The sequence below is a fragment of the Vanellus vanellus genome, assembly GCF_965231255.1.
Source record: "Vanellus vanellus genome assembly, chromosome: 12".
In the NCBI taxonomy this organism is placed as follows: domain Eukaryota; kingdom Metazoa; phylum Chordata; class Aves; order Charadriiformes; family Charadriidae; genus Vanellus; species Vanellus vanellus.
The window spans coordinates 669543-695094 of record NC_138917.1 but is presented as its reverse complement, the minus strand read 5'-3'; the positions used below and the strand labels follow the sequence as shown (position 1 = coordinate 695094).

The 25552-nt window shown below is 45.7% G+C and overlaps 1 protein-coding gene across 1 annotated transcript in view; it reads left to right on the top strand.

Annotated features, from left to right (window-relative positions):
• The window catches only part of PEPD (peptidase D), a gene marked incomplete at its 5' end in the record, with an annotated part of 154238 nt that overhangs the window by 76837 nt on the left and 51849 nt on the right, over positions 1-25552 (top strand). Inside the window, 2 exons of the mRNA XM_082489271.1 lie at positions 13717-13785; positions 20302-20379. Of these exons, the coding sequence (XP_082345397.1) occupies positions 13717-13785; positions 20302-20379 (147 nt within the window). The remainder of the gene's footprint in view (positions 1-13716; positions 13786-20301; positions 20380-25552) is intronic.

Genomic DNA, 25552 nt, shown 5'->3' with positions numbered 1-25552 from the left:
GAAGTGTGTAGGTGAGATATAGACCGTAAACATGGGAAATGGTGAATTCTACCTGGTTACAAAATCAGCATTTTGTAAATGGAAAACCAGCTGATTTTGGCAAAGACTTTTCCAAGTAAGGATTAGGCAAGTTAAGTGTAAAAACACATGTGTCTGAGCAAACCAGTGTTTCCTAAACTTTACCCTTAATTCAGCGAATTCAGCAGCCCTCGCTGCTCCCTGATGTGCCACGGTCTCCAGCAGCATGTTCTGGTCTTCTGACATCCCCCCTGGTCTTGGTCCTCTGTCCGACGCTGGGGGCATGAGCCAGATCTTTTCGCCTCGTGCTTGTGGAGCCCTCTCAAATCCGTGGTAAGAGTGGCAGCTCCTGGCGCCTGCTTTCGGGGTTCCAGCACTGATCGCACCTCGTACTCTCTCAGTGGGGAACGTGGGCACCTCCAGAGGGAGGAGAAAGGTATAATATATAATATAATATATAATATAATATATATAATAATAATACATAATATAATACTGGTGAAAAGAAAATTGCCAGCTGGATCAAGAAGTATTTAAAACACTTTTTATATTCTGGCAGAACTGGTGCATGTGGCTTGTAGGCATCCTGGTCTCTGTGTAGGAGCTGCTCACACCCCTGTTGCAGAGATTCACAAGGCAAGAAATAAGTGTTCGGGATTTCGATAGATCGATCCACTGCTGCTTGGACGTGGCGTTAGGCTCTGGGAGATGCTTTAAGGCAGTGTGACTATGCAGATCTTTTTCCGCTGTCTTTGGGCATGTGATTGCGCGTTCATCTACGTGAGCAGGAAGGGCAGAAGACCTCGTGGGGTTGGTCTGGGGGCTGTTGTCCTGCAAGCGCTGCCTCTGCATGCCGCCCTATTTCCCTGTGTGCTTTCATCTTCCTGTAGGGAGAAGGGGCCGTGGTTGGTGGGTAACAAATCTTCTGTAAAGAGAGAACAGATGATGCTGTTCTGGTGCGAGAGCACGACTGTGCCTCCCGGCAGATACGGCTTTGCTCTGCAGTTTCACATCTTGACATGAGCAGTTTCAAGCCCTAAGTGTATGTGCAGCAGCAGGACAAAACTTTTTCTTTCATTTTTTTGACAGATTTAAAAATTATACCGTTGGCCAACTACTGGCATTCGTGTTTTATTGTTGCTATTGGAGGCTCTGCAATGCCAGGAGCGGAGTAACCGAAACATCCTCGGAGTTTTAGGCGTGCAGTGAAATGTTGGGCTCGTTTATGGTTGGTTGATGTCATCTTTCTAATCCTTATGGTTTTAATTCTTTCTAATAAAAGCAGTAGATTTGCAGCAACTGATGAGCACTGAGCCAGGCAATTTTCTGTATGTCACTTAGGAGCAGGGAAGTGGATTTGTCCAGCCTTGCGTGACAGCTGGAGTTGTTGAAAGTTCACTTGAGGGTGTACTTTCCCTTCCCTTTTGCCTGAATGATGACTTGGACTCTGCAGCGTGGACTAAGGGAACCACGATCAGTGTTACGGATTTCTTCTTGAGACTGCAAGAGCTTGAGAGCTGTTGGAATCATCTCTGCTGAACGCATTTCGTTTTGTTCCCCATGTCTTGCAATGGTATTTGTTTTGAAAGTTGCATATTGTCTTCTTAGGAGTTGAAATCAGTTAATGTGTTTTTAAAGCTTTATTCTCACGAGTTCAGCTTTGCAAATTTTTCCCTATGTGAGCAGAAGCAAACACACGTTGGGGTTTCCAGGACAGCGTGCAGGGGTGCATAGCCTCTTCCGTCTCTTGAAAACACTTTCGGGTTCTGTTGTATTAGACTGACTTGAGTTCAGCTTTCTGATCTGTTGGGACAGAAGATTGTTGGAGACTCAACAGATTAATCTGGACACTTTTAGCCATATAATGTTATAGTGTTGATACATGTTTTCTTTACTCGGAGTCTTTTTCAAAGACTTATAAGTCCTCTCTAGGTTTTTATAACAGATAGTTCATAGCCCCAAGAGTAGATCCTTGGAGTCATCTATCTCCGGCTTGGCTCTCAAAAGAGTAATTCCACTGGATTGAAGAGGCAAGTGTTTGAAATTCGGGAGACTATAAAATTGATTCTTCCATAAAGAAGTAATTTGTGGTAAATGGTGTAGTCCTCTGGGCAGCTATTCACTCATTTTATATGACCAGGACCCTTGAAACATGGTCAGGAAGATTAGAGAAGGACATCTCCGATCTGTCATTTATCTGCACAAGCCAGGAAAACTTTTCTTTTCTTTTGATGATACATTATCTGGGAGCAGACTCAGCCAAACACACCATCTTACTCTAGGCTTGTGGGGGTAGGGAACAGGCAATCTGAAGAGAAGTTTGGATAGTGTTCTGGAGTTAACTAGATGATTCTGCAATACTTAACCAGGTTTTTTATATGGAGTTGCGTGTTCTGTGCTAGGGAAGCGGCAGTGCGCTGCGTCACTCCAGAAAGCGTGTGGGAGATCCCGGCGGGGCTGCAGAGTTCTGCCTTCTGGGAAGTAAAGTTGTCTGGCATGAGCTCCTCAAAGCGGCATGCCCCGGAGAAAATCTTGGTCGCCCCTCCGTTCCTGCGCTACTTCGGTGGCCTTGACTGGCCCAGCGTGGGGGCAGGCGGGCAGCGGGCGTTGGCGTGCCGTGGCCGTGCTTCGGTAGGATGTCTCTGGAGACAGGGAAGGACATCATAGCACTGGCCAAAGGGCCATTCTGAGACAAAAGCAGTTACTATAGTTAGCATTTAAAGGAAACTGAATTGCAAGTCAGACAAGCTGTTGCTTTCATCCATGGATATCTGATTAGCCTCTCTCGTAATGTTATTTCTGGTATTGGCCTTATTACTGTCCATCCCCAGCGCTTCTAACAGCCAAAATGTTTCTTCTTAAATATTTCTTCTTATTTAATATTACTGTACGTGCAGTCCTTAAACATATTTGTCTTTGGCCTCATACTGGGAGGCACCATCAGAGAGAGTGAGACCAGTAACCCGGCTGGGAGGGCAGGTGATGTGAGGAGGTGCAGCCTCATTCGTCTTGCGTGTCGCTGGTGGTGGCACTACAAGACTCCTGACGTGGTGGAACAGCCATTGCATGCCATACATAATAAATTTAAGAGGTTGTTGGGATTTTTTCCCCCCAGGATAGATCTACTGAAATCTTTTCAAAAATAAGGAGTGTTCTCGATAAGCCTTGATAAAGCACGTTGCCACATCTGCATTTATTCTTGACATCTGTCAAGTATGAATAGTTAAATATTCAAAATGACCTTTCCCGATATGCTCTCTCTCAAGGAGATACAGTTCATATACTCTTCATAATAAGCTGTTGTTCTTGTTATTTAATCAGAATATAAATGGGCAGTGTGCTTAGAAGGCAGTAAAATATATTCCCTGCCCCCAAGAGTTTGCGCTATAAGCAGGGATAGAGAAAAGGGAAACGAGAGGAGGGGATTTATATAAATCAAACTATACAGCAGCTTAAGTCTTGTTGTGCGGATATTTCAATATCCACATGTTCAGTGAGTTCACCATAGGCATCTGTGATGTGAAAGCATCTTACTATCAGAGTTATGCTAAATATTTTTTAGTAAGAAGTTGAAATAAACCAAAATATCAGCAATTTCATTAATCTATCCGAACAGTAGATATCAGCTTATGAAAATTAAATTTAACATGTCTGAGTCAGTAGAAATAACATAATGCTCCTATTTGAATATTTGTGAGGTACAATTTAATGGGTAAATCAAGCAGGCTTCTCCATAAGCTTATTAGCTTCCTCATGCCACATTCAGATCACTGAAAGCCGCGAAACCCTTAAGACTGAATTTTCTGTCATATACAACTACTTGGAACATGCAGAGTTTAGAAACATGTCTAATAACTGTAATTTATCGAACTCTGGGTTGTCTCAGCAAAAAATACCTATTGTAATAACATGCAATTTTAGAGATTGGATTGCTACAGGATATTGAATGTTCCTGACCAGCTATCTGTACTCTCGGTGATTCAGAAAGAAATAATTTGTTCCATATTTGCATTAAAAACTGACTTAGCTGTAGTAAAGAACAGTTAAACTTCCATGGCTTTCACATCCCCACCAACGCAGGTAGCGGGGAGCTGGCTGCAGTCATCACATCGCGCTCAGCGCCACCTCCCAGACAGGGGCAGAGATACCCTAAATAAATGAAAATTGATGGCTCCTGCAGTAACTAAAGCATCTCTTGGCTCGTGTTGTTTCTTAAAATTGTAAAGGAAAGAAGTAGGAAAATCCGTACAGCTATTTTTTCCTTAACTAGCAGGTTTTTTAGTAGCCTTGTGTTTTGAGTTGAAGAAGCTCGAAGACATGCAAGGGTAATAATAAGGATGAAGCATTTCTCTTTATTATGGTCAGTTACCGCTAATCTCCTTTTAGGGCTTTAACGGGGATTTATAGGGTTTCATTTGTGTTTTAGGTTTGGGGATAATTAAGTACCTTTCTGCTGCAAAGAAGAAATGGAGAGAGAATTGGCTCAAAGCTAAAACAAGATTCCTGTACTATAGCGCATATATTAAACTCCTTTTATTTGGTTGTCACCCCAATAGGAATGATTAGTGGGTTGTAAAGAAAGAAAATGTATTGCATTACATCTATTAAAGCATGTTTTATATGTAACAGTAATTAAAATATAATTGAAATCATGAGTTCTTCTAATTATTGGCTTTACATAATGCGTAGTTAAAGAGTGAGCATCTATAAATGTGTCCCTTTTACACATCCAGAAATGGTTTGCTGGCAGCATTTTAATTAAAGATGGATTAGTTAAAACACAGTTTAATCATTCTGTCATCAAAGGATTTAGACCTCATTAATTAGCTGTTGATAAATAGGTTTAAACTACAAAAAATTTAATTTAAAATGTGCCAGTTGAGATCTAGAATTATTAGAGCTGGAAATGGAGCAAGGAGTCTAAGAAAAATTCATGCCATCTCTTTCCGTAATATTAGATTAAGTATGAAATTTAGACCAGTGCAGAACTTAGTTCTGCCTTGTTACTAACGGACGTGACTCCGAGCAGACTTTAGAATTGGTGAAGAGGGAAAACAGAGACTCTTCTTCATGATCTTTGCTTTGTACTGCGGCAGTGGGATCTGTTTTCCATTTATGTATTTGCTGAAGATTGAAAACTCATTTTATAGTCCTTCTGCTGTAGAAAATGCATGAAAATAAATCCTAGATTCAAGGTTTTATGGCTCCCACGTTGCTGTAAGGACAGCGCCGGAGGCGGTCCCGCTGCTGTGCTAGCTGCCGAAATACGGGAGATGGGGAGTTCCCGGTGAGGGGCAGGAGCGGGGAGCGAGGCGGGGAGGTGGTGTGATCACAGTGGAGGAGGAGGAGGAGGAGGAGGAGGAGAAGTTCCCCCTTCCAGCGCCTGCTACAGGCGGTGTTCCCCCGGAGCCCCCACTGAGCCGCGGGGCTGCGTTCCTGGGGCTCGCGGTGGGCTCCGGAATGGCACTGGGGCTCTGCGGGTGGGCACCCGCGGCACTTCGGCTCCATTGCTTGCAACGCTCTCGGCGTAGCGGGGGTCTCTGCGACGGCACTCTGTTGTACTATTTAGGCTTTTTCTGCCAGTTACTTAATGGTGGTTCCATGACTCACGGGAGCCGCGGTGCCATCCTTCGGGTCGGCCGCACCGGTGTTCCCTGTACCGCCCCTCGGCAGACGGAGCGGCTCTGGGAGAAGCGCGTTCCTCTGCTGGCCGGCGGCCGGGCTTCTGCACGCGGACAGCCGGAAAGGGAGGGAGACCTTGGCTTGCAACTTTGTCAGAATTAACATTAAAATCCTTGCAGGTTTGTACTATGAATATCTTAGTCGGCTTAATTACCATGAAACAGTAACTCTAAGGATTCGATAGTTCAGCGACCCACAAGACAACTGGTTTTTATGCGGATGAATCAAACAATTCTGACAAACAATAGGTGAATTTTGTGAGTAAAGTTAAAAGAGTTTCAGGAAAATAATAATCTGATGACGATACTTAAAAGGCTTCTTAAACGGCTTCTGGAGTGTTAATTTAAAGATTGACTTACTGAAAAGGTACATTTACAGAGCCCTCTGGCAACTGTCCTGTCCCCGGGCTACCTGCTCGCTCCTCTCGCCCAGCTGCTGGAGAAGCAGCAGCCGAGCGTGAGGTTGGAGGCTTACCTAAGCCTTGGTTGCCTTTGAACGTTGGTGGCGAAATGGGTTAGCTCAGCTTCCGTGAAAATGCATAATTCGGTGAATGTTTCAGAGTGAGGTAGAGAAATGTCGCACCAGTGTGGAATTAGATGAAAGTCAAGTGGGTGGAGTGGGTATATGCATTTCTTTAAAGCTGCATCTGTTAAAACTCTTGCCCTTTCCTCATACTGGAAAAAAAATAATTGGATTTAAACTCAAATAGAGCTCTTGGAAGAAACTTATATCAATCTGTCGGGGAGGGAGGAGGAGAGAGAATTCCACAGGCATTCTAAAACTACTGCAGTAGTGGAGAGTCGTGTTGTTTCTTTGTTGGCTGTCCCCAAAATTATTCAAAAATTTTAGGTTTGCCAAATGATGGGGGAAAACTTGCTTCGTGTGGAATAGTTAACTGTGGTAATAAAAATCAAAAAGAACATCTCTGTGTGTGTGGAAAATGCAATTCCAGATTCTCTAAATTCACCAACCCGTGTAGTTTAGCCAAAAAGATGGAATATCAGCTAATGTCGTATAATATCTTCAGTTATTCTTTACATAAGACAGCTAGTTTATAATTCCCAATTATGCAATTAAAATGCTAATTACCCCTCACCTCGACTCTCTGTTCTTGAACCGAGACTATCAATTACCTTCAGTCACTGCAAATCATATATGACATATGTGACAGTGCCGAGTTTTGGGTTATTTATGGGCTTTCCGTTCAAAGTGTCTCTGGTTTCCAGGCAGCATTAGCGGCTGGAGAGATGGCGTTGCCTCGCTGGGCCTGGGCTGCTGAGGGAACGGCATTCCTCCTCAGCTGTGGCGTTTTGTGGTCTTAAACATGTCTGCATTGTGGGGCGATCTTCCCCTCCGTTCCCGCCCGGAGCTCTGGCTTGTCGGCCAGTTCGGTAAAGGGAGGTAGCGCGTGTAGAATCACCAAGACGACTGGTTTGTTCCAAAGGTGAGCCCGCTCACTTCCATGCCGCGTCCACACAGCGTTTCCGTACCTCAGGAGAGACGCCCCGCGCTGCAGCTACGGTAATGTGCTGCCGGTTGCACACGTCGTTCCTGCTTGCTAAAGTTACAGTTCTTCTATCCCTGCTGAGCCCAAATCACGTCCTTCTCTTCTAAGGACCTATTACTATCAAGAGTTTGCTGCATGTAAATAAAAATAACTTCGCGAAAGGAAACACAAAAAATGAGAACAGAATCTAGATGTTGGATTTCAGAAGGATCACCATTTTTAAAAAAACCCAACGCATTATTTCGGCTTGTGCATGATACAAATCAGGACAATTTTAAATAGAGGTGTTTCAAAGTATGGCTACTGTCAGTATTTCTGGTTGAAGTAAGCTTCAGCAGCTCTACTCCGTGAGCGTGCGAAAGAACCCAGCCAACGGTTTGAATCTCTAAAACATTCATGAGAAGTCGCATAAGCAGTGGGTTAAGAAGTCCACGCAGAGAAGTGGGTTTCTCTTCTGTTGTTCGTGGAGCAGTACGTTCTGTTCTAAAGAATTTGCAGTCATGTAGACCACTGAAATAACAGCATTGCTTTGGTAAATCTTAAGTGCCGCTCTCTCCGAGGTATAGAAGAAACATTTGCTCATCTGCTCATAGTGCTAATTTTTTTGTTCTGGTGCAGGTTTGGAATCCACCGTTTGTTCATTAATAGTAAACCGGATTATTTCTCCTGCTCTTCTCCGCTCCCCTTCTTTATTCTGGCGCAATGAAGTACTGACTTTTTTTGCATTAAAACAACCTCAGATGCATTTTGCAATACTGCAGCGTTGTGTTGTGAACTAAATGAAAAGAGGATTAGATCGGCTGAGCCTTAAAGCATCTGGTTGCCCATGGAAAATAAATGACATTACCAAAGCAAATTGGTTAACAAAGAGGAATGCTCCGTATTTAAGAACCTCACGGCGTCTAGTGTGGGATTAAAGGCAGTGCCGCTCACCTCGCTCTGACATCCAGCGATGGGCTGTTGCTGACACCTCCTCTCCTGTCCTGTGGGCACGGTTCTTCCAGCCCAGTCTGGCGCTAACCGTAAATACTCTAACTGTCACCGACAAAGTATATTCATTGTGGCTTAACAATTTTCTGTTATTTGAGCTTTATAGCTTTCTCACGTGAAGATATTTATGTGTCCAAATGGTCCAAACAGTGGCTTTCAGTCCTGGTATAAATAGAGAGATCAGCTTTGGAAAATTTGGCCTTTTGTGAATTCTTTAAAAAAGCTTTGGGTTTTAGCCTCTCTCATGGCCGTGCTTGATATTTGCACCGTACAAAAGCATAAGGGCACGTTCTAGTTGTAATTCAAAAGTAATTCAGTGCAGAGATAACTAATAGATATTCACCTACATCTTCCAACTGTACGCGTAAAATAAAATAAAAAAGAAACTACAGAAAATCCTCCCAAGTTCTGTGCAGAACTCCCTTAAGCTGCTGTGGTTTCCAATCTATAGTTCAAACCCCCCTGCTCGCGTTTCAAGGCAAGTCTCAAGGGCCGTGTTCAAAGAAAACTATTTTTGAAGTGTGTAAAGGTTTCTTTTTATTAGCAGGCAACTTTCTCAAAGGTGCACTGAGGACATTATTGTGGATCTGAAACATCCTCAGGCCAGTGAGCGATCCAGTGTGAAATTTTTTTTTATATAAATACATTTTCAGCATAAACACCTGAATGAGGTACTGACCCCTGAGCGTCCTTGGCTCTTGCGTACATTGGGTGCTTCACAAGGCAAGTTGTGTTTCTGACAGCAGATCTCTCCGATACACAGTCTGAGAGTCTGGTTCCTCAACGACCCCTATGCAGCAGGTGGTGTTGGCATGGCTCCAGTATCCGGGACTAATGAACAGGGTTATTCAGAGGTTTTGGTCCTCCTTCGGAAACCTTGGAACGCGTAGTTGTTCCGCCATCCCAAAGTGACGCGCCCGTCTCGGTCTGCCGCGCTTCGCTGTAGTTACTGAGGGTGCGGGACTGGGGTAGAGGCACCGACAGAAGGTGCCGCTGAGGAATGCGTTGGGCAGTGCTATAGAAACTTGGCTGAAGTTCTTACTAGGTTTTTTTGTCAGCTATTCTTGCCACTTTTTGTTCCTTCTCTGTCTTTCTTTTCTCCGTACTTGCTGCATTTTCTGTAATTACGGTTTTTACCTGTTTTGTAAGACATAGGTCAAAATACTCAATGGGATTTTTATTTAGAAATTGAACCTTTTTGATCTGGAAGTGTCTTGGTTTCGGGAGTGAACAGCTGAGAAATACAAAATGTGGTTTTCTTATAAATATTTGTTGTAACTCAAGGAGAGCTGATGACAAGAATTCAAATTAGAGATTACTTATTTACTGCTTTTGGGAAATAAACATCAGAGCCTGCAGAGTGTGTATGGATATGTTGCATTCCAGTGATGAGGCAGATATGAAGATAAACAAGTGTGAGGGAAGTCGTTACAGAGAGTTTCTAGCCCTGCTGCTCTAAGTGCCTTCAGTCCGTAAATCCACTTAAGGGAGGAAAACTGTTCCCATTAAAGGACTGTATTTGATTCAGTTTACATTAGTGGCACGGACCTGATGGTAACGGTCAGCGTGCGTTAGATAGCAGCAGGGACTGGACCGAAGTTGGTCACAAGGCACAAGCGTGGTTGTCAGAGTGGTTCTTATCCGTTGTCAGAAAGACTCTCCATAGCGAGTTTTGCTTTAGTGGCTTTTTAGGCTGTTTTGAAGTTGAGGCTTTTTAAGCATTCTGGAGTTTTGTTCGGATGTATGCAATACTCCGTAACGTCTCAAAAATCACAAGGGCGTACTTTTTCTGTTATTTCTAATGATGAAGAACCGGTTATTTCCGAAAGCGGAGGTCTCTCTCCAGTCGGTGTAGTCAATAAGGTAGTCAACACTCAGCAGAGCGGTGGGGTTGACACTGCCTTGTGCCTCAGCGAATTCGCAAGGGTGGGGGCGAGTGCACTCCTGTCAGATGTGCTTGAGGTGGTGCGGCCCTACCTGCTCTTTTTTAAGTTAATGGGAAAAACAGGGAGGTTTTTGAAACTACCTTCAATCTCCGCACATTGGCAATCAGGTAAAGAAGCTGATGCTTTTGGCAAAAAGCACCAAACCCAGGATATATCTCTACATTTGGAAAAAAAAAAAAAAAAAAAAAAAAAAAGTTGTTTCAAAAGCAATGCGCAACCCACACCAGCCGAAAGGAAGTTGTGTGCGTTTAAAAGGTACATCCGACATGCAAACACACCGATGGCTGATGTGTATACAGCACCACGGTAGGACGTGCGTGATAAGTAATACATACACCCTCCAGGGACGTACTGCATAAAACATGACAGGAGGCTTTGAAACCCATGAAAGAAGGAGAAGAGAAAGAGGGGCTTAACTTTTGTATCGTCAGTGTTGGTTGCATTAAAAGCTCACGGCAAAGCATCCAGCACCAACATAAATCTTCCTAAACACACATACCCTCCAATCAAAAAGAGCAGGCAAAGTTCAAGATGCGGTATTTGCAATATATGTGCGGTGCCAGATGAAATGATATTCCATCCCACTATTTCAGACTTTATACTTCTGTGTCGCACTTTGGGATAAAAATTCTTGCAGTGTGTAGACAGTAAAATCCTGGTGTGATGAAGTCTAGTGGCAGAATCTGCATTAACTTCAGTGGAACCAGGATTTTAACTGCAAAGTACTGGCAGCTTCTCTAATTCTATATATACATTTTCCGGCTTTGAAAAGCCGGCGTTTGCCGTTGCAGGGAGATGCGATCCTTCGCTTATCTATGACACGTTATACGAAGATGTTGGCTGTCTCTGATAGAAATGTTGGATTCTTTTTTCCAACTGTGTGAACGTGTTTCTAGTGAGTCGTAGCCCGAAAAAGTAAATTCAAAATATGCTGCGAGTAGTTTTACTAGTGGAAAGCTCATTTCCCGGCAAAGTTGTACTATCTTCAACCCAGTCACATAAGCAACCGCTTCTTACTTACTCTTAAAAGAAAGTCCGTAACGTTTGATGAAACAGTCAGGTTCCTTTTTTAGGAAACAGAAGCAAAGTTCAGACAACAGCTGGATTATATGAAGCACGTCTTAATTTATTTACCGCCTTTTACAGCTAATCGGGGAGTGCTGCGAAAGGTGAATGCCATTACTGGGCTGCACAGCCTCATATAAATTGCACCCATGAATATGCGATCGGTTGTCATACAGAAAAATAAACCCTTCTATCCCTGCATCACTGATGATGGAAAGATGTTTACAACCTTCATTATTTCATTTTTAAAGCTCTTTAGAAGGTTGCTGAAAGTCGCTGTCTAGAGGAGATAGTTTATTCAGTCATTTAAGGTGGAGGGTCTTTAAAATAGACTAAAAGTTGTTTCCTAAAATGTAACTGTACATATCTAGCAGTGTAAAATGTGACTGTGCAAACTGTTTGTGCGCAGTGTCGTGTCTTACAGAGTAACCTTTGCCTGCAGGCGCGCGAGGGAGGAGAACGTCTGAACTGCATTTCCATATGAAATGTCCATTCGGTGAAAAAATGTCTGTGTTGGAGCAAATGACAGTTTAGGTGATAAATTCTATTAGCTCAGCTTAGTGATATCTCTGCTGCGCTCTCGCCATGTCAGAGTTTCTCCTTAGCTCCTCTGTCATTTGACCTACTCTTTGCCATTACTGGTTTCTGGGGCAACACAAAATTAGTATTTCTACCTTGTAAAACCACAGCGTTTTGAGCAGAAAAGACATCTTGTAAACTGGGTCTCCCTGCTGAGCCTCTAAATGTAGGCTTTCCTTGTTCCTTGCGTGATTAATTCGTATGTTTTGTTTTGTTTCTCTTTAAATACTGTCATTTTGTGTCATTTAAAAATCTGGTTTGGATTTACAAGCATGTAAAGTCTTTAATATCCATCAAAGAATTTGAATTGCGTTCTGTGGATTGCTGCTGCAGAAGGACGCAATCACAGCATCTCTATTATTGAATGGCACCATTATCACTCTGTGTTAATGAAATGATTTCAGTATTACAAGAAATGAGTTTTTGAAATTCATTCAGTATTAAAGGGAATTGGATTGTAATTAGAGCATGTTTCAAAAAGAATAAAAAGGTCCGTGATATGCGCTTAGTTCTTAAAGCACCTAATCCTGCATTAATTGCGCTTGGGGCACATCTGCCCTCATGCGAAGGGGACTTTGGCAGTGAAGATGAAAATGTTTTTAAGCTTTTGAGGCCAAAGAGCTCCTCCAGCAGGACGGCAGTGGGGGAGGAGTACCGCTGGAGAGCACGGGCCGCTCTCCCTTCCCTTCCCTGGCCCTCGCACACACAACAAGTTATGCCAGGCGAGGTTTAGATTGGATATTAGGAAAAATTTTTTCACTGAAAGGGTTATCAAACATCGGAAGAGGCTGCCCAGGGAGGTCGTGGTTTCGCCATCCCTGGGGGTGTTTAAAAAAAGGGTAGATGTGGTACTTGGGTCATGGTTTAGAAGTGGTTTTGTCAGGGTGGGTTAATGGTTGGACTTGGTGATCTTAAAGGTCCCTTCCAACCTCAGCAGTTCTATGATTCTATAACGGCAAACAACGTTGTGTCCTCATGTTCTTTACAGGTTGTTGAGGGCTGAGCCTAATGTTGTCCCATTCTCTTCACGCTGTTGGGATTGAGTCTGGGATAATTTGCTTTCCATGTTTGGGCAGGGGAAGATCATAGAGGAATTTGGGTACCCCAATCTGAAGTTGAACAGCGTTGTGTTTTCTCTGTGTCTGTTGCGCCACAGACAAGAGAACATGAGGCCGTGCATTCCAGCGGGGACCGCGGCGGCAGCGGAGCGTGCCTGGCGTGGTGGGAGCACTGCTGCCTTGTCTGGAGAGGAGGGCGTCCACATGGTCTGATGCCATTCAGCCCTCCCGCAGACCTGGGGGTATTTAGCTCGGCTTTCAGCAGAGGGGGTCGGTGAGGTGCTACAAATGAGAGAGCCGCTGCTGGAGTTATTTTGAGGGAGAGCTTTGCCCTGTCTGGCAAACTTCTTCCCTGAGAAGGGTTGGTGGGATTTCACTGTTGCTGAATCCACACGCCGTAGGCCGAAGGCAGCAGGGCTGAAAATACGGATCGTGGATGTGACTGTGTACCTGAAATGCAGCAAGGAGTGGTTTTCTCAACTCCGCTTCGGAGGGTTTGGCCAGCCTCAGCATTTAGCTGTTACCGTCACGTGAACTGCCCTATGCCAACAGTAATTTGCCTTTCTGAGTCGAGTTGTTGGGGGACGCAGTTTGCCGTGTGGAGTTACCGAGCTGGACTGGAGCCCCTCTCCGCCGCCGCGGAGCTGCTCGGTGTGCTCGGCGCAGACAGCGCGGCGCTGCGCCGTGCCGGAGGGCTGAGCCGTGGGCATGGGCGCAGCGGGGGGGTCAGCTGAGCCGGGATGGGCAGAGCCCCTCATCGGGGAGCCGGGCATCGGCACCAACAGCGCTGAGCTCAAGCAAGACTTGCTTTGCTCCCTGACTTGTGGTGGGTTTGAATATATTATTAATTACCACCTTTCTCTCTTTGCAGCCTGTTCCAGCACTACTGCTATGCTCGAGGTGGCATGCGCCACACGTCCTACACGTGCATCTGTGGCAGGTAAGCCGAGGGCTTCCACTGAGCGGCTGCAGCCTTTGTGGCAGTGGCCCGCGGGGTATTTGTAGAATTGCTCCTTTTAGGCACATGATGTGTTTCAAGTGCCACCAGCGCGAGTTTTGAACTGTTTCCTCTGGAAAAGCCAAAGAAAGGTGGCTAGCGCTGTGTCTTAAAGAAATCTCGGTTACAGGTTCTGCTACACTCAAGAGGTTCCCCAGTGACTGCTGCTGCTGCCAAGATCATGTTTATGCTCACATCTGTGCTGCAATTGGCTTTTTTAGTAAATAGCATTACAGAGAAGGGCTTTAGAGCTATTCTCTCTTGCTCAAAAATACTCTCTTTGAAACACACCTTAAGTATTTCATATGATTCTCAAAATTCTTTGCCGCAAAGGTTAGGGCGTGATTAAACTAATCTTTTTGAAATTTGGAAAAATTTTGCACTCCCTTTCTTGCTGAACTGGTAGTGTTGAAGGTATTGTATTTGGGAAAGTATTAGAAAAGTTCTCCCTGCAGTTGCAGAAACGCACGTTTTTAATTCACAGAATTTCAAGCGAATAGTGTAGGATACCTGTCGCAGGACAACTGTGTGCTTTGTGCAGAGATTAATCTTATTTAGTCAGTGGAATTAATCTAATCAGAGATACGTGACAGATGAGGCGTATATGTTGGTACCTTCCACTTGTAGATCACAAACACTTGCCCTACACTGAAGTAACATGCACTTATAAAAAATAATTTTTACATTGATGACAACAATCTTATATTGCTTTGGAGGTAATAAGGACAATTAACATCTTTGCTTCTTTCTGCTGTTTACTCAATTGCTTATTTGTAAATCCAATTTATATGCAAAATTGCAGTAGGAGCATGAGCAGTTTTATGGCAAATTGTGCATCTAAATTGCCTGAAAAGTTTCCTGTTTTAAGTACCATCCTATAACTTGAGAATTAACATCCCATTGAAATGAGGCTCCGTCTCTGTGGTATCGTCACAGGCTGTGACGGTAAAATCAAGTTGTCTCTGCGTATGGTTTTTCACAGCCATACAGACTTCACATTGGCGTAGAGTAAATCAGAACCTGTGCTGCAGGCTCTGGTTGGGGTGCTAGAGAACATCCCTGGCTTTGCGTAACCTATGCTACCGTATGCTTGTGTCGGGGGTTCTTGTGACCCCGGGGGGACAGGCTGAACTCTCGGCAGGACTGAAACTCCCAGAACTTGGGTTAGGTGACTCGGGGAACCCGGGAGGAGGAAAGCCCCAACAGCAGTTCAGAAGTGGGTGACAACAGGAGCTTCCTGGGTGTCCATGCCACCGCGCTGGAGGGGCTTAGCAGGACATGGGACCGGTGTTTGAGCTGCCGCTCAGCCGCTGGAGGGTTTAAAACATGGGGAAGGGCTGCCCTTGAAATGCAAGATCCTAACGATACTGTGACGCACTGTGGTAGTCGGGAGCTGGCATTGTATTCTACCACTGCAATTAAAAGTGCAGACAAACTTGCTTTAAAAAAAAATAATTTTAGATGGAATACAAAGGCCTTTGTCTGTAAATTGCTATATTCTGACTATGAGTGATGAAGTAAGAATGAATAATATTAACAGTTGTAGGCTAGGTTCTAATAAAATGAATGTAAGTAGATCTATTTGATGAATTCAATTATCATAATAATGGCAAAAATAATAGGAATTTTTTATTACCACGAAAATGTCATGCATTGTAAATATTACACTTAACTACATTTACGATTAAAAATAGCTTTTGCAATTAGGATTTTTGAATAGTTATGTTTTATTCTATTTATGCTGAGTTTTGTTTTCCCAACGCTTAAAACTGATATTTTGATAGGATTTTCCGTTTTAGATGACAGGCCTGATAATAGTTTCCATAGAAGAGAATCATGCTTTTAAATAAAAACCAAATTTGTTATTCAGATTTTAGAAAAGATGCTCACTAAGCTGGAAATCAGGAGTAATCAATACTGTATTTCAGTACAGAAATAAATCACTGGGCACACAACGAGCACATGCATTTGTTGCTGCCCCTGTCCAGCGTTGCGCTCTTCCGGAGGTGGGAAACGAATATTTGGTGTGACCAAATGCGCTTTATGCATTCACCTGCATGTATTCGCCCTCCAATCACTTGGGAATAATAACATGCACATATTTGTCGTGGCTTAACCCCAGCTGGCAAGTAGGACCACGCAGCCGCTCGCTCACTTCTCCCCCAGCAGCGGGATGGGGGCAAATAAAGAACATCGCCTTGGTCGGTGGGGTGGGCTGTCCAGGCTGTGCCCCCCAGCCTGCTCCTCGCTGGTGGGCTGGGTGAGGAGCAGAAGGGGCCTTGGCTGCATGTCAGCACTGCTCGGCAGTACGGAAAACATCCCTGGGTTATCAACGCTCTTTCCAGCACCAATCCGGAACACAGCCCCATACCAGCTACTGCGAGGAAAATTAGCTCTTGCCCAGCCCAGCCCAGCAGTGCAGGTGGTCACACAGCGAGGTTAGTCCTGGAGTTAGCCATACTTTCAAACCCTGTCACCTTGTGAGTGGTTTGAGGCACAAACAGACGTCACGTAAGTGCGATTAAGTGGGAACGGTGGTATTTGATAAATGTACTCGGATATATTTAGCACTAATCTACAAAGTGTTGACTTCCGAGTAGTGTTCGAATGCTAATGAATTATTCATTGCAGTGTCTTACTGTACCAAGTAACCACTTTTACAAAGAGGAAAACAAAGGTTGGGTTACATGCCCACCCAGGCTGGGTGCTGGTGACCCTGTGATGGATGGGCTCCACTGGTAACCGGGTGTGTAGTTAGGCGGAGGTGGAGGCACCGGCTGCCCAGGGCAGTGGTGGAGTCGCCATCCCTGAAGGGATTTAAAAGACGGGCAGACATGGTGCTGAGGGACACGGGTTAGTGGTGGGCTTGACAGTGCTAGGCTGATGCTTGGACTCGATGATCTTAAAGATCCCTTCCAACCTAGACGATTCTGTGAATCTGTGCAACCACCACAGAAGCCATGGCCAGCTGCTACTTGATGCTGCGGCATCTTAGACTTAGGCTCAGATCTTGCCAGATGTCTGCAGGCAGATGACAGCTCTCAGCAGATGATATCAGTGATTAAAGAATAATACAGTGCAGTAAAGTTCATTCCACTATCTGAGGATCACCATAAGTAAATTTTTTTTTGGATAAGATTAGGTTACTTACTGAATTTGGTTTTCTTTCTTTTCTTTTTTCCTTTCCTAGTAATCTGACTCTCTTCCTACTGTTTGCATTCTCAGCGGTGTTAATTTGCAGCTTTTCTGCCACTTCACACAATTCCTTCTGTAACAAACACATCTTTGGCACCAGTTAGGGGCAGACTATTAAAGGAGCAAAACTAGATACGCAGAAGTCCCTTGGAGGATCCAGGAAGGCAGTGGATCTGCCAGTGGTCCGCACCTCCCCGCAGCGCTCCATTCTAAACCCCGACTTTGGCGCTCCGATGCCAGACCTTTCAACTGGTGCTCCTTGGGAAGAAAAGGAACAGCTTCTACAGGACAGCTCATTTGCTGTGCCAGTGGCTCGGGGTTTTGTTTTAATTGTTTTGAAGCCACCTTGAAAGTCTAACTGCATCCTTATGAGGAGTTTCTGGCTAGCTGTAGCATTTTCCTTGTGAGTACACGGCACTTCTGTAGCATTGCTCCTACAGCATCTTTCCTGCCTTCGTCTGGGGACAGCAGTAAAGATGCTTCCTGTGAGGAAGGCTGGACTTGCACCTCTTGGCAGGAACGGGCCGGTGGTGTGTCCCCATCGGGGTTTTAATTTGGGTGGCAGCACATTTCTGAAGCAAGATCTCCTGCTCGTCCCCAGCTGCAGGGCTTTGCTCCGAGCCGGGGCCAGTCCTGGAGTGCACATGGGGGGTTTCCTTCAGGTGCAGAACGGCTGGGAGAGCTTTCGGGAGCAGGTCTGCCGTGCCTCGGTTGCTAACGGGTGTTCAGCCCAGGGCACCTCCCAGAGCCGGTCCCAGGCGAGCAGACCTCCGCACCCCAGAGCCGGTCCCAGGCGAGCAGACCTCCGCACCCCAGAGCCGGTCCCAGGCGAGCAGACCTCCGCACCCCAGAGCCGGTCCCAGGCGAGCAGGTCTCCGCACCCCAATGGCCTCAAAGAGACAAGAAACCCGAACTGCATATGCTGGGCGTATCTGGGCTTCGGCACCAGCTGTGCTCTCTGCGGTACCATCCCCTTTACGCGCACAGCCAAGATGTGTGTGACACATAAGGAGGCTCAAATGCCAAGAAAGATTGTGTGCTGCTTAACGCTTCGCTAACGGTGCCGAAAAACAGATTTTTTTCATCCATCTTCCGTAACAGTTGGTACCGAACCTTACAGAAATATTTTGTACACTAAAACCTTTACGTTAAAATGTGCAAAAGAAATCCCCCATCTTTGTATCTGCAACGTCTATTGTTGAAGGCATTTGTGCGGTGCTCATATTGGAATATATGAGTAGTTTGCGCAGCTGGGGCGGTCTGTGGCACCGAGGGTGCCGGCGTACAGGGATAAGCAAACAAGCTCTCGGCAAATACAAATACATTAGCATGGAGTCAGGCCCTTAAGCTTCAGGATAATTTTTTAAAAGTTGATCATAAATATATGCATGTGCTATTTGCTTCTCCTGCTTTATCCCCATTTTTAGAGGGAGATAAGGAATAGTATCTGCGGCTAAAATCCCGACAAAGTGCTGTGGGGCGCGGTGTGTGTGAGCGTGTGTGTGTGTGCCGGCTCTTGGGGTTGTTTTATTACTTTTGTGGTTTCCCTTAAACACCGTGTGCGTGGGGTCCAACCTGGGCCACGCGGGGATTCTCTGCGTAGCGCTAAGGTCGTTCCCATTGCTTCCAGGTGCCACCCTCCCAAAAATCACAGCCCTCCACCCGGGAAGCAGTTCTTCAGGCAGGAAAGGGGCAACTTAAGTTTAACAACTTTTAATTTTTCCCTTTGGAGTATGTATAATTTTAAGAAAAACACTTTGTATCAGAAAATCATTCCCATGATTCTGAAACATTGTCCTTCACTGCCTTATCGCAAAGTGATTCTTATATGCTAAAATACTTAACAATAAAACTTAACTGCCTTCCAATTATTAACATGATCCAGCCCTTTAGATCGAGAGCCTTCAGAAACTTAAGGCAGCACCTGCTTTATCCTCCATAATCGTGGCTTATGGAGTTGTTATGCCTGAATGACCAACCATCTATGAAATACCTAATTGATCACAAATAGTTACTGTGTCTTGAAGGTAATCTCTTTGGATGCAGTGCACGTTTACTGTTTGTGTAATTGCACGTATCGGCAGTCTGATATGAGAAGTATGTCAGGTGGCACGTTTACTCACGTTATGACAAAAGATTCATTTGAAATTGAGCCTCTGATTCCTTTCACCTAAGATATGAAGCTGTTGCACCGCCACAGCTTCAAAGAATCAAATTTGAGCAGGATGACTGATACGGTTTTGACGAAAGGTGAGGAACAGACTGACAAGTCAGCTGGGGGTCAGGGAGATGCTGCTCTGCCCCTACCAACACCTGCATTTTTGGATAGGATATAATTCTTCTGGATTTTTAAAGAGAAAAGGAGAGAGCGTCTATCTGAGAACAGTAAAAGAAAAATAGGCCCAACTCAAGATCTCTACCCGTCTTTTAACTGATGTTCGGGAGACCCGGGGGAATAGCAGCAGACAAGAGAGGACGCCAAGGACAAATACAGGTCACCGAACGGCTCGTGGAGCTTCAGAGGCGCAGAACAAGGGTCCGTCCTCCCCTGGAGATATTTTATTCCTGTGAATCAGCAGTTTATTCTGAAAGGTTTCCAGGAAGAAGAATCTTTGTAATGTGGTTTTTAATAAGAGGTGCCAATAGAGTGACAGTTCTCGGGCCCGTTACTGCTGCTGAGGCCGTGTGCTGCGCCCGCTGCCCGCGCAGCGCGTCCGCTCCCGCAGAGACCACGCGTAGCTCGTGCCAGAGGTGCACTGGAACTGTTTACTCGGACGGCTGATTTTTTCCAGTCGCAGTGTCTGCTAGAGCGTTCCAAACGCGTCAGATGTGACTCCAGCGGAAGTTTGGTTTTTATGCCTCAGAATATTTCACCTCACCAGGGAAATAGGTCATTTAGTAATTAAAAAAATCCAGAAGGAAACAAATGGGTACAGGTTGAAAAACTCCTCTTGCATAATTGCTTCCTTAACACTTTCACGGACGTGGGAAGTGTTGGTCTGAACTGTGCCGAGTTCCTTCTGCGGAGATGTCGTACCTTGCAGCCAGAGTGGCAGAACGCCCGTTCTGTCCCCGTTTCTGGTGCGCTACGGCAGCCCCTGCCGCCGCACGGCCTGTGGCAGTTCTCACAGGCTGCAGAATTGCGTGCTTCGTATATGAATACACTGATGTTTACAATGTCACATGTTTACCACGTTCCTTCTCGTGTTGTGTATGTTAATGGCTCTTCCATTAATCGTGCTGAATTTTCTTTTCACCTCTCAGTGGGGAGAACTCCTCTGTTCTACACTACGGCCACGCTGGAGCCCCAAACGATAAGACTATTGAGGACGGAGACTTGTGGTAAGTAAAGAATTCGAGTTCGTTTGATATTTTTGTTACGCTACTGCTGTTCCCATACGTGCGTTGTACGTACTGTGGACTTAACTAGTAAAAAGATGACTGTACAATGATGAAAGTCCCAATCTTTCAAACAGAATGTAGTGTTCGTGCCAGACTGGGCGGGTTTCTCCAAAAGGTCCTGCCCACCTGCGTCGCCAGCTCAAAGGGAAAAGAGAGGTTGCTTTCCAACACTCCTGTGCCAAAGGCACTTGGAATTTAGTCTAAGAAATGGCTGTATTCTGAGTACAAGGGCAGCTGCAAAAGTCCGCATCTGAGTTTGGTCTCAAACCTCGGATCCAAACCTCAGCTCTGATGATGGGGTCGAGGGTCCAGAGAGCGTTGGCTACTTCTAAAGAATTGCATCCAGTTGCAGCGTGGGTTAGATCTTCCAGGTGCTTACCTGCCCCCAGACAGCCCGGCCTGATAGTGGACTTTCGAATGGGTGAGGAGATCGAACTCGTCTCAGTCCAGGTTACAGCAGGGGGCTTCTGGTTCTGTATGGTGCCAAAAATCTCTAAAAAGATTGTGCTCGGAGTTTAGCATTGCCATAATACGGTTGCAAATACCATAAGTTTTTCTCTACTTGCGTTGCACGTCCACGTGCTTTGCAGTGTGACTGCAGAAAAAAGCATGGCGAACGAAAGCACCGACGACATTGCTACAGATTGAAAGGCAAACTTAATCGCGTGGTGTGTACCGCAGCAGAGTACAGCTTTTGTACTTCGCCTCCTAAGGCTTTGGGCAAAAAGCCTGCATTTATACAAGTGCAGAACTACTTTAGGAGGAGTTAATCACCGACATTGGGTGGAGGATACCTATTAGGTTACTGTTGTAGCACGTGCTAAAAGGGTGCGGGTATGTATTGTCGCAGTTGAACGCAAAGGTGTGGAGGAAGGCACATTAGTATTATCACAGAGAAGCTTAAAAACTACAATGGAAATCAAATGGAATCTCAGAAGTAGAAAATCTGCCTTGTGGGCTGATGTTCCGGGCACGTCTGCAGGTGCTGGAGGATGAACTTACTGAACGACAGATAGGTAATTGCTTTTTAATACTGTAAAAACATTTTTAAAGGCTTCTTGTGCAATAGTTTATGTATTGTCTTCGTCTGAGGTGAATAGCTCAGAACCCATCAAATGAACCCGTCAAATACTAACGCTGGTTTGTCGCAGGGCAATAGCTTTGACGTATGGTCGCAGCGTGTTTGGGTAGACCATGCGCTGTGAGGTTTTTTGGATTGGGCAGGACACACCGCCGTGACGCTGTGTTGGCTGTGGTATTCCTTTGAATTTTCAAAAACAGTGTGGAAATCTGAGCGAATGTTGCTGAGAGAAGACACGCCACGATGCGTTATGGTCTCCTCTATTTACAATTAGGCCTTTAACTGGTGAGGGGAGTAGTATTACTGGGAGACCTCCGGGTGAAGGGTGTCTACAGGACCCTTTCACTCACGGTCTCGGGACAGTTTAGTGGATGGCTGAAGTCCTGCCTAAACCTGAGAGCACATTCCAGGAGCCTTCGGGAGCTCAGATTTCCTGCGGTATTGGCAAAAATCTCAAAAAACTGTTTGGGCTTTATTAGCCTCAGAAACCTGAATGTCAGAAGAGCACATGTCAGAGCTCCTGTTCTGCAGCCCCACGTTGTAGCCGTCTCGGCGAAGGTTTAACCTAGTTTGAAATATCCTCTTGCTGAAACGGTCCGATTGCCGCTTTGTCTCGATGAGATGAAGTTTGTCAGGCGCAGATTGGCTTTAGCAAATAAGCGCTGTGCGTGCAGGAGCACCCGCGCGGGCTTCGCTCTCTGCCCGTGCCTCTCCGCTGGCACGTGACACGCACGTGGCGCTCGCAAACTTTGCTCCGCACCATTTTCTTCGCTTTTTTTTTTTCCTCAGGTCAGAGTAAAAAAATTATAAGAAAACTTAATTTCATTTGTGTAAAGGTGATTTTAAAATACACTCGTTTTCCACAGTTAAACATAGTGTTCTGGACAAACGTTGAGCTGGCGTACTTCAGCAGCCCGCCGATTAGGGGACGGCGCTACCTGGGTGGTGGTACAGATCCCTGCGGTGGGTGTGGGCACACACAGAGCGGGTTGTTAAAATGACAGTATGCTGATTTGTATGTATATGTCAGAGTTCCTATACTCCGCTCTCAATTAAGCTTTTTAATAGCTGCTGGGAGCCCTCTGTTGGATAATCTTAGGAAGCCCTGAACATAGGGAAAAAATGGCTTAACTTCTGGCGAAAAAGAAGTAGAAATGTTTTAAGGGTTGTTTCTGCTTCTGCCAGTATTTTTGGTATAAATCCAATTTAGCGATTCCTATACTTTTATGTAATGGAATTGGAGATTGGGTATTTGATATGATTTTTATTAAATTATTCCGTAGAATTTCATGTCTTTTTCTTAACGCTATTTAGTGGATATGAATAACATTCACGAGTTTTGCAGAAATGTGCTGCTGAGGTTTTTTATGTACGAAGCGGTGCAGTGCAGTAAGTGTCAGTAAATAAGTCAACAAAGCACCTGAATATTAGAAAAAATACATTTGGAAGACTAGTGCATTGCTTCTTTGAAACACTCAGGTGCATGCATTGTTTGCTCTTTTAAAAATCTAAGTTATAAGGATTTGGTGTATCAACAGGAGATCATAGGCAGAAATACTTGTGCTGTTGCATTTTTAATTTCTTTTGTTTAAGACTTCTTCTGACTTCTCCTTCAAAAACTGTGGCAGGTTTAGAACAGCCTGGTTTTATGATGTTCATTTTTGAAAATTAGTCTACGTCAAATGGGTTTATTGCTTCTGTTAGAAGCTGGTGTGGAACTACATCTCTGATACTGCATCGTAATCCGCATTTTTACAGGTACAGCTTCTGCGCTAAAAGAGCTCAGTGCAAGGCAAGGACTGGAAAGAGAATTTCTGACACTTCTTGTTAATATGGACTGTCTTGCTAAGCAGGGCTGTCATTTTCAGTCTATAAAATATTAAAACCAAAATAGCTAACTAACACAAAGCATTACGATTGACGTAGAAAGAAATCAATATTTTTAGGGAAGTTTAGGTACTCGATAGATATGTGCACTTAACTGATATGGATATTAAGAGTAAATATTGCAACAACAGCAAGTCAGTGCTGTATATAAATGCTTAATGTACTGTACCATCTGTGTGGTGAAGGTTTAACCGGCACGGTCAGTGTGCTCTGACGCAAACCCTTCCCTAGGGAGGTGGGGGTTGTCTCCTGCTCCGGAGGCTCATGCGGATGGATGGGATGGGTGGGCCGACCCCCCTCGTGCATCACCATTCCAGGCACTCCTCCCCTTCACTCCACACTACCGTTACATAAAGTCTTATACTCGGAACGTGGCAATTCCCAGCCTGCAGGGACGACGTACGGCCAGGCTAACATACGAATACTGATTTTTTTTTTTCCGTCCCCTGAGCCCTGTGAGAGCTGGGGTTGACGCAAGCCCTCGGCTGCGGTGTACTCGCCGTCTCCAGCCGCGTCACCCCGTGTGCCCCCACGCCGGCTGGCTCTGTCGCTGCCTTTTGTCGTATGGAAAGCGGAGTCATAAGCAAAAGCGCCTGTTGTAGTTTGCGGTCTCCTGCCCTGTACGCGAGGGGCCTCCAGCGAGGCCAGAGCCGGAAGGTGACCGAGCCAAATCTGCCAGGGGGCTTTGAGCCGCCCTCCCGCTCCGGTTTGGATAACCAAAGGTCCTGTAAAGTTCGGTAGGGAGTAGAATCAAATTAAAAGTTGCTACTCAAGAAGAAAAACAAACCAACTAAATCCAAGGAGCAGAGATCCGACTCCCTGCTGTGCAAAAATCAGGAGCAGTTGAGCACCTGACGCTCCCTCCCGTCCATCGCGTGGCATCCCCCGCGTTACTCGTTCTTCCCGGGCGAGGGGCTGATGCTCTCTCCTTTTGCGGCTGTTCTGCTTTTGTTCGCACCAGAGAAAGATCAGCTCGGTGGTTAGAGAGCCCGTGTGGCAGATGGAAACCTCTGGTTTCAGCTCTCCTCAGATTGATCTCTGGCTTTGGCTGGAAGTTACGACTGGGCCCAGGGAAACGGCATCCATGAAAAGTTCACTCAAAGCCAGCGTGTCTCTGCAAAAGGCGTTGGTCTCGGCAAATCGGCATCTGCCGCCTGAAGAATGAAAGCATCTGCTTTCTTAAAAATGAAGGAAGCAGAACAGTCTTGGGTCCTACCTTCCGTCTTCTGCCCTGCCCTACCGGTGCCGCACTGCGGGGCCACCCCGTGGCTGCCGGGAAGGAGAAGGCTGGCCGTGGAGATAGACGGGGGGAGCAGAGGGAGCCTGGGGCGAGGCAGACGGCTCTGCTCACCTTTGCGGTTCGGTGGTTTGTTGTAGCAGCCGTCGGAGGTGCTGACCTGAAGTGCGTACTTTACATTTTGATTTTGAGAAGGTTTTCGGGAAAATGATAGTTTATTGCATTCAATTTGCTGCCTGGTGGTTTGCGCAGCCTGCCTGGGGGATTCGTGGCACTGCCGCGCGCCGAAGGCATGTCGGGAGTCGATGGGTTTATTGCAATTGATTGGCGGGGCCGCTGCAACGTTTGACAAAGAGAAAATGCTTCTGTGATCTTAAAATAAAGATTGATTCTTCATGATGAGGCTCATGCTTAAATAATAGAAATGTGAGAAAATAAGCCTGACCCCAGATGTCACTGCAATAGCTGCGGCAGTTACCTGCGATAGTTTTCTGCAGGTGTCACGAGTTGCAGGGCTCGGTCTTCCTATGGCGTCTGACAGATGTGTCTCAGGGAAAGTTCAGCACTAAGTGAGCAACTTTTGTTGGCAGGTTCACTGCCCTCGAAGCACTTGATGACATTTTTAGGGGTTAGTTGGTCCGTTCTGGGTTGGCAAAATAGGGAAAATAATTGTCTCTTCTGCTGAAGCACTCGGCATTTGTGACATCTTGAAATGCCCTCCTAAGTCCCAGTGCTAACCAAGGTCTGTCGGGCACGCGGTCTCCTCTCCCGCGGTGTGCGGGACGCCCTGGCCAGCGCGGCCCCGAGGACGGGCTGCGTCTGCTCCGCACACCCCGAGCACCGCGGGCGCGTTGTGCCTCCACTGCCGGGGCCAGGGGCAATTCGCAATGGCAATTCGCGGGGTACCG